Raw genomic sequence first — 13,953 nt, forward strand, 5'->3', positions numbered from 1 at the left:
ATAAACAATCATAAATTAATCGTTCAGCATGTACACAATGTTGACATTTGTAGTTATATTTTGAAAAACAATCATGAACTAACTAATCGTTCAGCACGTACACAATGTTGACATCTGTAGTTATATTTCGAAACACAATCATAAACTAATCGTTCAGCACATACAGAATGTTGACATCTGTAGTTATATTTCGAAAAACAATCATGAACTAATCGTTCAGCACGTACACAATGTTGACATCTGTAGTTATATTTCGAAAAACAATCATAAACTAATCGTTCAGCACATACAGAATGTTGACATCTGTAGTTATATTTCGAAAAACAATCAAACTAATCGTTAAGCACATACACAATGTTAACATCTATAGTTATATTTTGATAAAAAATCATAAACTAACTAATCGTTCAGCACGTACACAATGTTGACATCTATAGTTATATTTTGATAAACAATCATAAACTAATCGTTCAGCACGTACTCAATGTTAACATCTATAGTTATATTTTGATAAAAAATCATAAACTAACTAATCGTTCAGCACGTACACAATATTGACATCTATAGTTATATTTTGATTAAAGAATCATACATGAATCTTTCAGCACGTACACAATGTAAACATCTATAGTTATAATTTGATAAACAATCATAAATGAATCTTTCAGCAAGTACACAATGTTGATATCTATAGTTATATTTTGAAAAACAATCATAAACTAATCGTTCAATATGTAAACAATGTTGACATCTGTAGTTATATTTCGAAAAACAATCATAAACTAACTAATCATTCAGCACGTACACAATGTTGACATCTAAAGTTATATTTTGATAAACAATCATAAACTAATCGTTCAGCAAGTACACAATGTTGATATCTATAGTTATATTTTGATAAACAATCATAAACTAATCGTTCAGTATGTACACAAAGTTGACATCTGTAATTATATTTCGAAAAACAATCATAAACTAACTAATCATTCAGCACGTATACAATGTTGACATCTATAGTTATATTTTGATAAACAATCATAAACTAATTGTTCAGCACGTACACAATGTCAACATCTATAGTTATATTTTGATAAACAATCATAAATTAATCTTTCATCATATTCACAATGTTGACATGTATAGTTATATTTTGATAAAAGTGGGAAAAACTGTGCCTGCAGTTACAACAAGGCAACAAACAAGGCTTTATATTATTGAAATAATTAAATTAATAGTCTATTCAACTTGAATGTCACAAAATTCCATAAAAACAAAGACATAGTGTTTTTTTAGAACAAAAATGTGCATGTTTTTAAATTTTGGAAGTATCGGCTTGGGTGCCGTTCAAGCGCCTGCACCGTTTTTAAAGTAGCGATTCGGTACTAGAAGCTGTTAAAATGTAAACGATACCCATCTCTAACCATGACTCAAGTATCGTCATACGTATCGTATTCTGACGTTCCTGCCAATACCAACCCACACAAAAAGTACACTTGAATAATTCAAACTTACCCAAAAGCGGAACCTTTCTTCAGTATTGAGGGCGGCTGAGCCCCTGGTAAAGGGATGTCCTGGATGTGGATGTTGGAGGGTGCATGAGGCATATCGGGTAAGGGAATACTGTCCACCTCAACAGATTCTGCATTCTGGGGGAAAAAGGAAAAAAAGTTAACTATATGATTATTGGGTAAAATAATACTTTCAGCCAATACGAATATAAGATTTACATTTAAAGGGGAACATTATCACAATTTCAAAAGGGTTAAAAAGAATAAAAATCAGTTCCCAGTGGCTTGTTGTATTTTTTGAAGTTTTTTTCAAAATTTTACCGGTCTCGGAATATCCCTAAATAAAGCTTTAAAATGCCTTATTTTCGCTCTCTGCGAAGACACTGGCCATTTCCCTGTGACGTCACACAGTGCTGCCAATGTAAACAAACAATGGGAATACCACAGCAAGATATATTGACAGTAGCTTGGATTCAAACTCGGATTTCAGCGACTTAAGCGATTCAACAGATTACGCATGTATTGAAACAGATGGTTGAAGTATGAAAGTATTGAAGAAGAAACTGAAGCTATTGAGCGAATAGCTATTGACGCTATTCATAGCCATAGCATGGCCGAATAGCTGCGTTAGCATCGCCGGTAAAATGTGCGGAACAAACGATCAGGACTTTCGCATCTCGTGACGCTGGAGCAACTTAAATCCGTTGATTGGTAAGTGTTTGTTTCGCATTAAATGTGGGTGGGAGGAAACGTAATATAGTTGCAAATGCATCTACAGGTTATCCATAAATCTCTGTACCATGTCTGCTTTAGCACCGCCGGTAAATAGCATGTTAGCATCGATTAGCGTAGCATGTTAGCATCAATTAGCTGGCAGTCAACATCAACAATACTCACCTTTGTGATTTCGTTGACTATCGTTGCAAATGCATCTGCAGGTTATCCATACATCTCTGTGCCATGTCTACCTTAGCATCGCCGGTAAAATGTGGAGAAACCCCAGCACATTCAATGGGGGTCTGGCGGCAGACACTTTCGCATCTTCGGGCCAGTGGTGCAACTTGAATCCCTCCCTGTTAGTGTTGTTACACCCTCCGACAACACACCGTCGAGGCATGATGTCTCCAAGGTTCCAAAAAATAGTCAAAAAAACGGAAAATAACAGAGCTGAGACCCGGTGTTTGTAATGTGTTGAAAATGAAAATGGCGGGTGTATTACCTCGGTGACGTCACATTCTGATGTCATCGCTTCCAGCGCGATAAACAGAAAGGCGTTTAATTTGCCAAAATTCACCCATTTAGAGTTCGGAAATCGGTTAAAAAATATATATGGTCTTTTTTTCTGCACCATCAAGGTATATATTGACGCTTACATAGGTCTGGTGATAATGTTCCCCTTTAATGGTACATTTCTTACAAGCTGTCAAAATGAAGAAGACATACAAACCTTGACTGAATCAAAATAGAGCGCCAGCTGACCCCGCTTCGACTCGTAGTCCAGTTCCAGCTTGCGCAGATCCTTGTAGGTCTCAGGATTCTCTCTCTCATACAGGCGGACAATACGTTCAAAGGTCTCACGTAGTTTCTTCCTCTTGTCCCTCAGCACCTTCTCATTCAGCAAGGGCTGCTGGACCGGGTTGAACTCTGTTGTCAAGGCAACAGGATACTTTTCATTTCATACGAACATGGCAGTATACAGATCGGGGAATGTTTACAAGTACACAATAAATCTTTAGTTTGATTTTGTTTTGCTGTTGTATATGTTTTTCTACTTGGTCTAAGGAAATATTAAACATTTTTGAGATAGGATTTTGGAGTTTTCTTAAGCTGTATGCCATAATCAGCAATATCAAAATAATAAAAGGCTTGCAATATTTCAGTTTATGTGTAATGAATCCAGAATGTATGACATTTTAATGTTTTTAGTGGCATTAGAGAAAATTATTCTTATTTTCTGAGACTGTCCTGTAGTTGGTGCTCCTTCTGGGCAGAACGCATAGGTTGCGAATGTACGGCCCAGTCTACAACACTCTTACATCAGAATAGAAACATTAAGAAATCCGTCCTCTTACCCATTTCATCCAATTTCTCCATGTCTCGGATGATCTGCCTGGGGTCTTTCATCTTGAGAACAGCGGCTCTCACCATCATCCTTTGCTTTTTATTCTGGACAGTCAATTGATCATTGTGAGCAAAAGGGATCACAGAAAATCATTGGTCGAGCAAATGACTGGAAATGCACAGAAAATTATTAACGTACCTTTTTTAACTCCCTTTTCCTGGCTTCTTTTCCTGCAAGGTAAGTAAGGTAAAAAACAAACATGCATTATTTCTCCATCCTGGCATTGATAACAACTGTATAATTTGCATACATTGTAAGGACCAGGGGTGTCCAAAGTGGGGCCCCTTAAAAATACCATTAAAAAACAAAACATAAAAAAGTGGAATAAAAGACCTAACAAGTCACATGTAATGAGAAAAATGTGAAATGTTGACTCTGATAAACACCATGGACTGGACTCACACTATTATGTTAGATCCACTATGGACTGGACTCTCACTATTATGTTAGATCCACTATGGACTGGACTCTCACTATTATGTTAGATCCACTATAGACTGAACTTTCACTACTATTATGTTAGATCCACTATGGACTGGACTCTCACTAATATGTTAGATCCACTATGGACTGGACTCTCTCACTATTATGTTAGATCCACTATGGACTGGACTCTCACACTATTAGGTCAGATCCACTATGGACTGAACTTTCACTATTATGTTAGATCCACTATGGACTGGACTCTCACTAATATGTTAGATCCACTATAGACTGGGCTTTCACTATTATGTTAGATCCACTATGGACTGGACTCTCACTATTATGTTAGATCCACTATAGACTGAACTTTCACTATTATGTTAGATCCACTATAGTCTGAACTTTCACTATTATGTTAGATCCACTATAGACTGAACTTTCACTATTATGTTAGATCCACTATGGACTGGACTCTCACTATTATGTTGGATCCACTATGGACTGGACTCTCACTATTATGTTAGATCCACTATAGACTGAACTTTCACTATTATGTTAGATCCACTATGGACTGGACTCTCACTATTATGTTAGATCCACTATGGACTGGACTCTCACTATTATGTTAGATCCACTATGGACTGGACTCTCACACTATTATTTTAGATCCACTATGGACTGGACTCTCACACTATTATGTTAGATCCACTATGGACTGGACTTAGGGCTGGGTGAGATGGCCTTCTTTTAATATCTCGATATTTTTAGGCCATATCGCGATATACGATATATATTAGGATATTTTGCCTTGGTCTTGAATGAACACTTGATGCATATAATCACAGCAGTATGACACTATTATGTGTCTACATGAAAACATTCTTCTTCATACTGCATTCATATATGCTACTTTTAAACTTTCATGCAGGGAGGGAAATCACAACTAAGTCAATTGACCAAAAGTGTATTTATTAAAGTTGTTAAGCAATGGCACAAACATTCCTGTCATTTTCAAAACAGAAAGTGCAAGATTGTCAGACATTTTAAGTGTCAAATAAAAATGAGCTGCATAATAGGAAATCAAACCGTATTTTGTAGGTTTCTACGGACGTTGTGAAATTGTCTTCATTCTCTAGCGAGTGACTTTTCAAATGATGCTACATATTAGCAGTAATGCTACTTTTTATCGCAACGATTTTGCCCCACACTTGACAAATTACGGTTGTCTGTTCGACATATTCCCACTTGAAGCCGAACCACCGCCAGACGATGGACCCCCTGCTGTTTTTATTGGGAATTAAGTCTTTCTTCATTTGTTACCAGATCCGCACGTTCTTTCTCCCGTCTGGCTACGTTAGCATCACAGCTAACGTTACCCAGTCTGCTACCTCTATGCTGGGCGAGGGCGTATACATATGTGACGTATGACGTGACAGTATGTGACGTGTGTAAGAATGTGCGCCTGCTTGTCTGTGAGAAGGAGAGACGAGAAGTGAAGTGAATTGAAGTGAATTATATTTATATAGCGCTTTTCTCTAGTGACTCAAAGCGCTTTACATAGTGAAACCCAATATCTAAGTTACATTTAAACCAGTGTGGGTGGCACTGGGAGCAGGTGGGTAAAGTGTCTGGCCCAAGGACACAACGGCAGTAACTAGGGTGGCGGAAGCGGGAATCGAACCTGCAACCCTCAAGTTGCTGGCACGGCCACTCTACCAACCGAGCTATGCCGTCCCAGAAGGAGTGGGAAGAGCCTGTAGTGTAATGCCCGCAGCTAAAAGCAACTGCGTGAGAACGTATACCATAATATTACGATATAGTCATTTTCTATATTGCACACAAACCCGCGATATATCGTGTATATCGATATATCGGCCAGCCCTAACTGGACTCTCACACTATTATGTTAGATCCACTATGGACTTTCACTATTATGTTAGATCCACTATGGACTGGACTCTCACTATTATGTTAGATCCACTATGGACTGGACTTTCACACCATTATGTTAGATCCACTATGGACTGGACTCTCACACTATTATGTTAGATCCACTATGGACTGGACTCTCACACTATTATGTTAGATCCACTATGGACTGGACTCTCACTATTATGTTAGATCCACTATGGACTGGACTCTCACATTATTATGCTAGATCCACTATGGACTGGACTATCACTATTAATTTAGATCCACTATGGACTGGACTCTCACACTATCATTTTAGAACCACTATGGACTGGACTCTCTCACTATCATGTTAGATCCACTATTGACTGGACTCTCACTATTATGTTAGATCCACTATGGACTGGACTCTCACACTATTATGTTAGATCCACTATGGACTGGACTCTCACACTATTATGTTAGATCCACTATGGACTGGACTCTCACTATTATGTTAGATCCACTATGGACTGGACTCTCACATTATTATGCTAGATCCACTATGGACTGGACTATCACTATTAATTTAGATCCACTATGGACTGGACTCTCACACTATCATTTTAGAACCACTATGGACTGGACTCTCTCACTATCATGTTAGATCCACTATTGACTGGACTCTCACTATTATGTTAGATCCACTATGGACTGGACTCTCACACTATTATGTTAGATCCACTATGGACTGGACTCTCACATTATTATGTTAGATCCACTATGGACTGGACTCTCACACTATTATGTTAGATCCACTATGGACTGGACTCTCACATTATTATGTTAGATCCACTATGGACTGGACTCGCACACTATTATGTTAGATCCACTAAGGACTGGACTCACACTATTATGTTAGATCCACTATGGACTGGACTCTCACTATTATGTTAGATCCACTATGGACTGGATTCTCACACTATTATGTTAGATCCACTATGTACTGGATTCTAACATTATTATGTTAGATCCACTATGGACTGGACTCTCACATTATTATGTTGGATCCACTATGGACTGGACTCTCACATTATTATGTTAGATCCACTATGGACTGGACTCTCACACTATTATGTTAGATCCACTAAGGACTAGACTCACACTATTATGTTAGATCCACTATGGACTGGACTCTCACTATTATGTTAGATCCACTATGGACTGGACTCTCACATTATTATGTTAGATCCACTATGGACTGGACTCTCACACTATTATGTTAGATCCACTAAGGACTAGACTCACACTATTATGTTAGATCCACTATGGACTGGACTCTCACTATAATGTTAGATCCACTATGGACTGGACTCTCACATTATTATGTTAGATCCACTATGGACTGGACTCTCACATTATTATGTTAGATCCACTATGGACTGGACTCTCACACTATTATGTTAGATCCACTAAGGACTAGACTCACACTATTATGTTAGATCCACTATGGACTGGACTCTCACTATTATGTTAGATCCACTATGGACTGGATTCTCACACTATTATGTTAGATCCACTATGTACTGGATTCTAACATTATTATGTTAGATCCACTATGTACTGGACTCTAATATTATTATGTTAGATCCACTATGGACTGGACTCTCACATTATTATGTTAGATCCACTATGGACTGGACTCTCACACTATTATGTTAGATCCACTAAGGACTGGACTCTCACTATTATGTTAGATCCACTATGGCCTGGACTCTCACACTATTATGTTAGATCCACTATGTACTGGATTCTAACATTATTATGTTAGATCCACTATGGACTGGACTCTAACATTATTATGCTAGATCCACTTGACGTCCATTGCACCTGTCGCCCTGGGGGGTTTATTCTTTAAAACTGTCATTGCTCAAAAAATAACAATGACTTAAAATCAATGTTATGAATTATTGACCTATTCAAGGCTCCAATGACTTCACATCAAATATTCCACTTTTAAATGTTTTTTGGACAAAATAATGCAATATTTTGTGTTTGCCTACACTAAGTTTAATTTTTTTTAAAGGCACGAAACAAACAAAAGAATTATTTAAAAAAAAACTTCAATTGACCGTTAGATCTGAAGTTCATCTAGAGACTTAAAGTACAAATATAGAATGTCCGACTTATTTAATTAACACTTTTATGAATGGTATATTTTTGGATCCCCAAGAATTTTAGTGCGATTCTTTTTTCAAACGCATTGTTCAAAATAATTATAGTGAATTAATGGTGTTTTTATGAATTATTGACCTATTTAAGTTTCCAAATTTTAGTTGAACATTTTAAAAATGTTGTGTTTTGCCATATAAAAACAAAGTGTTCTTAGACAATAAGAGCACAAAACAAACAAACAAAAACAACATTAAAAAAACAACAACCTATAAATTGACGGATGGATGTGAAGTTGATCTAGAGACTCAGGTGTTAAAACTTTTTTAAAGTTTGACTTATTTAAATTTGAACACTCTTGTAGATGGTGTCCTTTGGGCTTCCCAATCATTTTAGTGGTATTTATTTTAGCACATTTCTCAAAAAATAATAATGAATTAAAATCAATGGTGTTAAGAATTAAAGACCTATTTAAGGCTCCAAATTTTGCCGATTTTGTCATATAAAAAATAAGTATTCTTTGACAAAAAAAAAAAGTAATAAAAAAAATAAATGAAAAAACCCTAGTCGACAGATGGTTCTGAAGTTCATCTAGAGACTTAAGTGTTGAAAGTTTAAAAAAAAAAAGTATGACTTATTAACACTTTTTTCGGTGGGCCATTTTTTATCCCCAATTATTTTTCTGGTATATAGTTTTTTCAAAGACATTAATCAAAAAAATTATCAATCAATGATTTTATGAATTATTGAGCTATTTAAGTCTCCAAATTTTAGTGGAAGATTTTGCTAAGTTTGTGTTTTTGCCATATAAAAACAAAGTGTTCTTAGACAAAAAAAAAAAAAAAAAAAAACACACAAAAAACCATAATAAAAAAATAAAAACCTATAATCGACAAATGGATCTAAAGTTGATCGAGAGACTTAAGTGTTGAAAGTAAAAAAAAAAAAAGTATGACTTATTTTGAACACTTTTATGGGTGGGCCATTTTTCATGCCCAGTTACTTTAGTAGTATTTAGTTTTTTTCAAACACATTGCTCAAAAATAATCAATTCAAATCAGAGGGGTTATGAATTATTGACCTATTTAAGGCTCCAAATTTTGGTGGAACATTTTGCAAATGTTGTGTTTTTGCCATATAAAAACGTGTTCTTAGACAAAAAAGACACACAAAAAACGTAATAAAAAAACTAAAAACCTACAATCGACAGATGGATCTGAAATTGATCTAGAGCACGGGGCCAAACTCAAGGCCCGGTGCCAGATGTGGTCCGTGACTTAATTTTATCTGGCTCGTAAACGCCTGGAAATGATATGTCAATAAAGTACTTTCTACTTTCTCACAAAATGTAATTGATTTTTTTCGTTTTGACAGAAGAAATATATGTACTGCTTGAAATGGCATACTTTTTAAACTTTAATAGTATACAATACTGCAACAAATTTTACAGTATATTATCATACTTTCCAAACATGTTTTTGTCTAAATAAAAATACTGAACTTTACAGCAAACTACCCATTAAATTAATCAAAATGACTATAAATTTTGATGTAAATTGAAAAAAAAAACAACTACCGTATTTTTCGGACTATAAGTCGCAGTTTTTTTTTATAGTTTGGCCGGGGGTGAGACTTGGCCAAACTATAAAAAAAAAAAAAAAATTGTAAAAATAGTTTTTTTTCTTCTTTTTTTTGTTTTGCCTAGTCTCCCCCCGGCCAACCTATAAAAAAAACTGCGACTTATAGTCCGAAAAATACGGTACTGTTTTTTTTCTTCCATCAAAATTGTGTTGACTGAGCTGCCAGTTTTTGACGGTAAAATCTAGGGTTGTTGTTTTTAATGGTGTATCACTGTAACTGGAAAGACGCTATATTTGTGTTCACGGTAAAATAAAAAACGTTTGTGTTTACGGTAAAATAAAAACTGGCAGCTAATAGTATAATTTATTAGTCAAAATTTGGCAACTAAGCTGCCAGCTTTTTCCCTAAACCCCTCCCACGCAAAAAAAGAAACAGTATATACGGTAAAATCTTGTAAAAAAAAAAAAAAACACACTATATTTTACAATTACATTTTGTAAAAGTTTTACTGTAAAATGGATAGTCTACTTAAAACAATTTATCTAATTAATAATGAAATCCAGCATAAAACATTTGTTCACTTTTATATCAACAGATAGACCCAAAATTGATCTAGAGATTAAAGTGTTGAGTAATATAATTTATACATTATATATATATATATATATACATATATATATATATATATATATATATACATATATATCCATCTACCTCCGCCTATCCAAGGTCGGGTCGCGGGGGCAGCAGCCTAAGCAGGGAAGCCCAGACTTCCCTCTCCCCAGCCATTTCGTCCAGCTCTTCCCAGGGGATCCCGAGGCGTTCCCAGGCCAGCCGGGAGACATAGTCTTCCCAACGCGTCCTGGGTCTTCCCCGTGGCCTCCTACCGGTTGGACGTGCCCTAAACACCTCCCGAGAGAGACGTTCGGGTGGCATCCAGACCAGATGCCCGAACCACCTCTATTGGCTCATCTCGATGTGGAGGAGCAGCGGCTTTACTTTGAGTTCTTCCCGGATGGCAGAGCTTCTCACCCTAACTCTAAGAGAGAGCCCCGCCACCCGGCGGAGGAAACTCATTTGGGCCGCTTGTACCCGTGATCTTGTCCTTTCGGTCATGACCCAAAGCTCATGACCATAGGTGAGGATGGGAACGTAGATCGACCAGTAAATTGAGAGCTTTGCCTTCCGGCTCAGCTCCTTCTTCACCACAACGGATCGGTACAATGTCCGCATTACTGAAGACGCCGCACCGATCCGCCTGTCGATCTCACGATCCACTCTTCCCTCGCTCGTGAACAAGACTCCTAGGTACTTGAACTCCTTCACTTGGAGCAGGGTCTCCTCTCCAACCCAGAGTTGGCACTCCACCCTTTTCCGGGCGAGAACCATGGACTCGGACTTGGAGGTGCTGATTCTCATTCCGGTCGCTTCACACTCGGCTGCGAACCGATCCAGTGAGAGCTGAAGATCCCGGTCAGATGAAGCCATCAGGACCACGTCATCTGCAAAAAGCAGAGAACTAATCCCGCGGCCACCAAACCGGAACTCCTGAACGCCTTGACTGCGCCTAGAAATTCTGTCCATAAAAGTTATGAACAGAATCGGTGACCAAGGGCAGCCTTGGCGGAGTCAAACCCTCACTGGAAACGTGTTCGACTTACTGCCGGCAATGCGGACCAAGTTCTGACACTGATCGTATAGGGAGCGGACCGCCACAATAAGACAGTCCGATACCCCATACTCTCTGAGCACTCCCCACAGGACTTCCCGAGGGACACGGTGGAATGCCTTCTCCAAGTCCACAAAGCACATGTAGACTGGTTGGGCAAACTCCCATGCACCCTCAAGAACCCTGCCGAGAGTATAGAGCTGGTCCACAGTTCCACGACCAGGACGAAAACCACACTGTTCCTCCTGAATCCGAGGTTCGACTATCCGGCGAAGCCTCCTCTCCAGTACACCTGAATAAACCTTACCGGGAAGGCTGAGGAGTGTGATCCCACCATAGTGGGAACACACCCTCCGGTTCCCCTTCTTAAATAGAGGGACCACCAACCCGGTCTGCCATTCCAGAGGTACCGCCCCCGATGTCCACGCGATGCTGCAGAGTCTTGTCAACCAAGACAGCCCCACAGCATCCAGAGCCTTAAGGAAGTCCGGGCGGATCTCATCCACCCCTGGGGCCTTGCCACCGAGGAGCTTTTTAACTACCTCGGCAACCTCAGCCCCAGAAATAGGAGAGTCCACCACAGATTCCCCAGGCACTGCTTCCTCATAGGAAGACGTGTTGGTGGGATTGAGGAGGTCTTCGAAGTATTCCTTCCACCTATCCACAACATCCGCAGTTGAGGTCAGCAGAACACCATCCGCACCATACACGGCGTTGATAGTGCACTGTTACCCCTTCCTGAGGCGGCGGATGGTGGTCCAGAATCGCTTCGAAGCCGTCCGGAAGTCGTTTTCTATGGCTTCCCCGAACTCCTCCCATGTCCGAGTTTTTGCCTCCGCGACCGCTGAAGCTGCACACGGCTTGGCCTGTCCGTACCTGTCCACTGCCTCTGGAGTAATAAGCCAAAAGAACCCGATAGGACTCCTTCTTCAGCTTGACGGCATCCCTCACCGCTATATATATATATATATATATATATATATATATATATATATATATATATATATATATATATATATATATATATATATATATATATACACACACAACTCTTTTTTGTTTGTTTTTGACTTGAAAACTTCCCGAGTCCCTGGACCAAACTTGAAAGGACCCCTATAGGTTTAAAAAAATCAATATATTGTATTGGTTTTGAAAATGAAAAAAAGACAAAAATGGCCCCAGCATGTTTTGATAGTTGAGAGTTTGGACAGCTCTAAGGGAGACTGTGGTGACTTGTGTGGCTACTTACTGGCCTGATCCGTGGGATTCATGAACTTTCCACTCTTGGTGGAGGAGGTTGAACGTCGCCCCATGATCACCTTGTGCTCCTTTTACCTGCAAAACATCACATTCCTTGCCTTAACTCTGCAAACATCGATAAGATGCAGACAACAGGTTTACATACATACAAACATGAATAAAATGCAGACATGTTTACATACATACATACATGAATAAGATGCAGACAATATGTTAACATACATACATGAATAAGATGCAGACAACGTGTTTACAAACATACAGACACATGAATAAGATGCAAACAACATGTTTACATACATACGTGAATAAGATGCAGACATGTTGACGGACATACATACATACATACATTCATGAATAAGATGCAGACCACATGTTTACATACATACATGAATTAGATGCAGACAATATGTTTACATACATACATACACACATACATAAATAAGATGCAGACAACATGTTTACGTACATACATACATATATGAATAAAATGCAGACATGTTTACATACATACATACAAACAAACATACAAACATGAATAAAATGCAGACATGTTTACATACATACATAAACAAACATACAAACATGAATAAAATGCAGACATGTTTACATACATGAATAAGATGCAGACATGTTGACAGACAGACATACATACATACATACATTCATGAATAAGATGCAGACCACATGTTTACATAAATACATGAATTAGATGCAGACAATATGTTTACATACATACATACACACATACATAAATAAGATGCAGACATGTTTACATCCATCCATCCATACATAATGAATAATATGCAGACATGTTTACATACACACATAAATAAGAAGCAGATAGCATGTTTACATACATACATGAATAAGATGCAGACATGTTGACAGACATACATACATACATACATTCATGAATAAGATGCAGACCACATGATTACATACATACATGAATTAGATGCAGACAATATGTTTACATACATACATACACATATACATAAATAAGATGCAGACAACATGTTTACATACATACATACATACATACATACATACATGAATAAAATGCAGACATGTTTACATACATACAAACATGAATAAAATGCAGACATGTTTACATACATACATACATGAATAAGATGCAGACAACATGTTAACATACAAACATGAATAAGATGTAGACAACATGTTTACATACATACATGAATAAGATGCAGACATGTTGACAGACATACATACATTCATGAATAAGATGCAGACCACATGTTTACATACATACATGAATTAGATGGAGACAATATGTTTACATACATACATACACACATACATAA

The 13,953-nt window shown here is 37.7% G+C and overlaps 1 protein-coding gene across 1 annotated transcript in view; it reads right to left on the minus strand.

Moving 5' to 3' along the window:
• The window catches only part of LOC133541171 (WW domain-binding protein 11), a 33,806-nt gene that overhangs the window by 17,616 nt on the left and 2,237 nt on the right, over positions 1–13,953 (minus strand). Inside the window, exons 2-6 of the mRNA XM_061884299.1 lie at positions 12,615–12,700; positions 3,769–3,800; positions 3,581–3,674; positions 2,956–3,152; positions 1,513–1,646 (exon numbers count right to left, since the gene is read on the minus strand). Of these exons, the coding sequence (XP_061740283.1) occupies positions 1,513–1,646; positions 2,956–3,152; positions 3,581–3,674; positions 3,769–3,800; positions 12,615–12,678 (521 nt within the window). The 5' untranslated portion in view covers positions 12,679–12,700. The remainder of the gene's footprint in view (positions 1–1,512; positions 1,647–2,955; positions 3,153–3,580; positions 3,675–3,768; positions 3,801–12,614; positions 12,701–13,953) is intronic.

The sequence above is a fragment of the Nerophis ophidion genome, linkage group LG23, assembly GCF_033978795.1.
Source record: "Nerophis ophidion isolate RoL-2023_Sa linkage group LG23, RoL_Noph_v1.0, whole genome shotgun sequence".
Classification (NCBI taxonomy): Eukaryota; Metazoa; Chordata; class Actinopteri; order Syngnathiformes; family Syngnathidae; genus Nerophis; species Nerophis ophidion.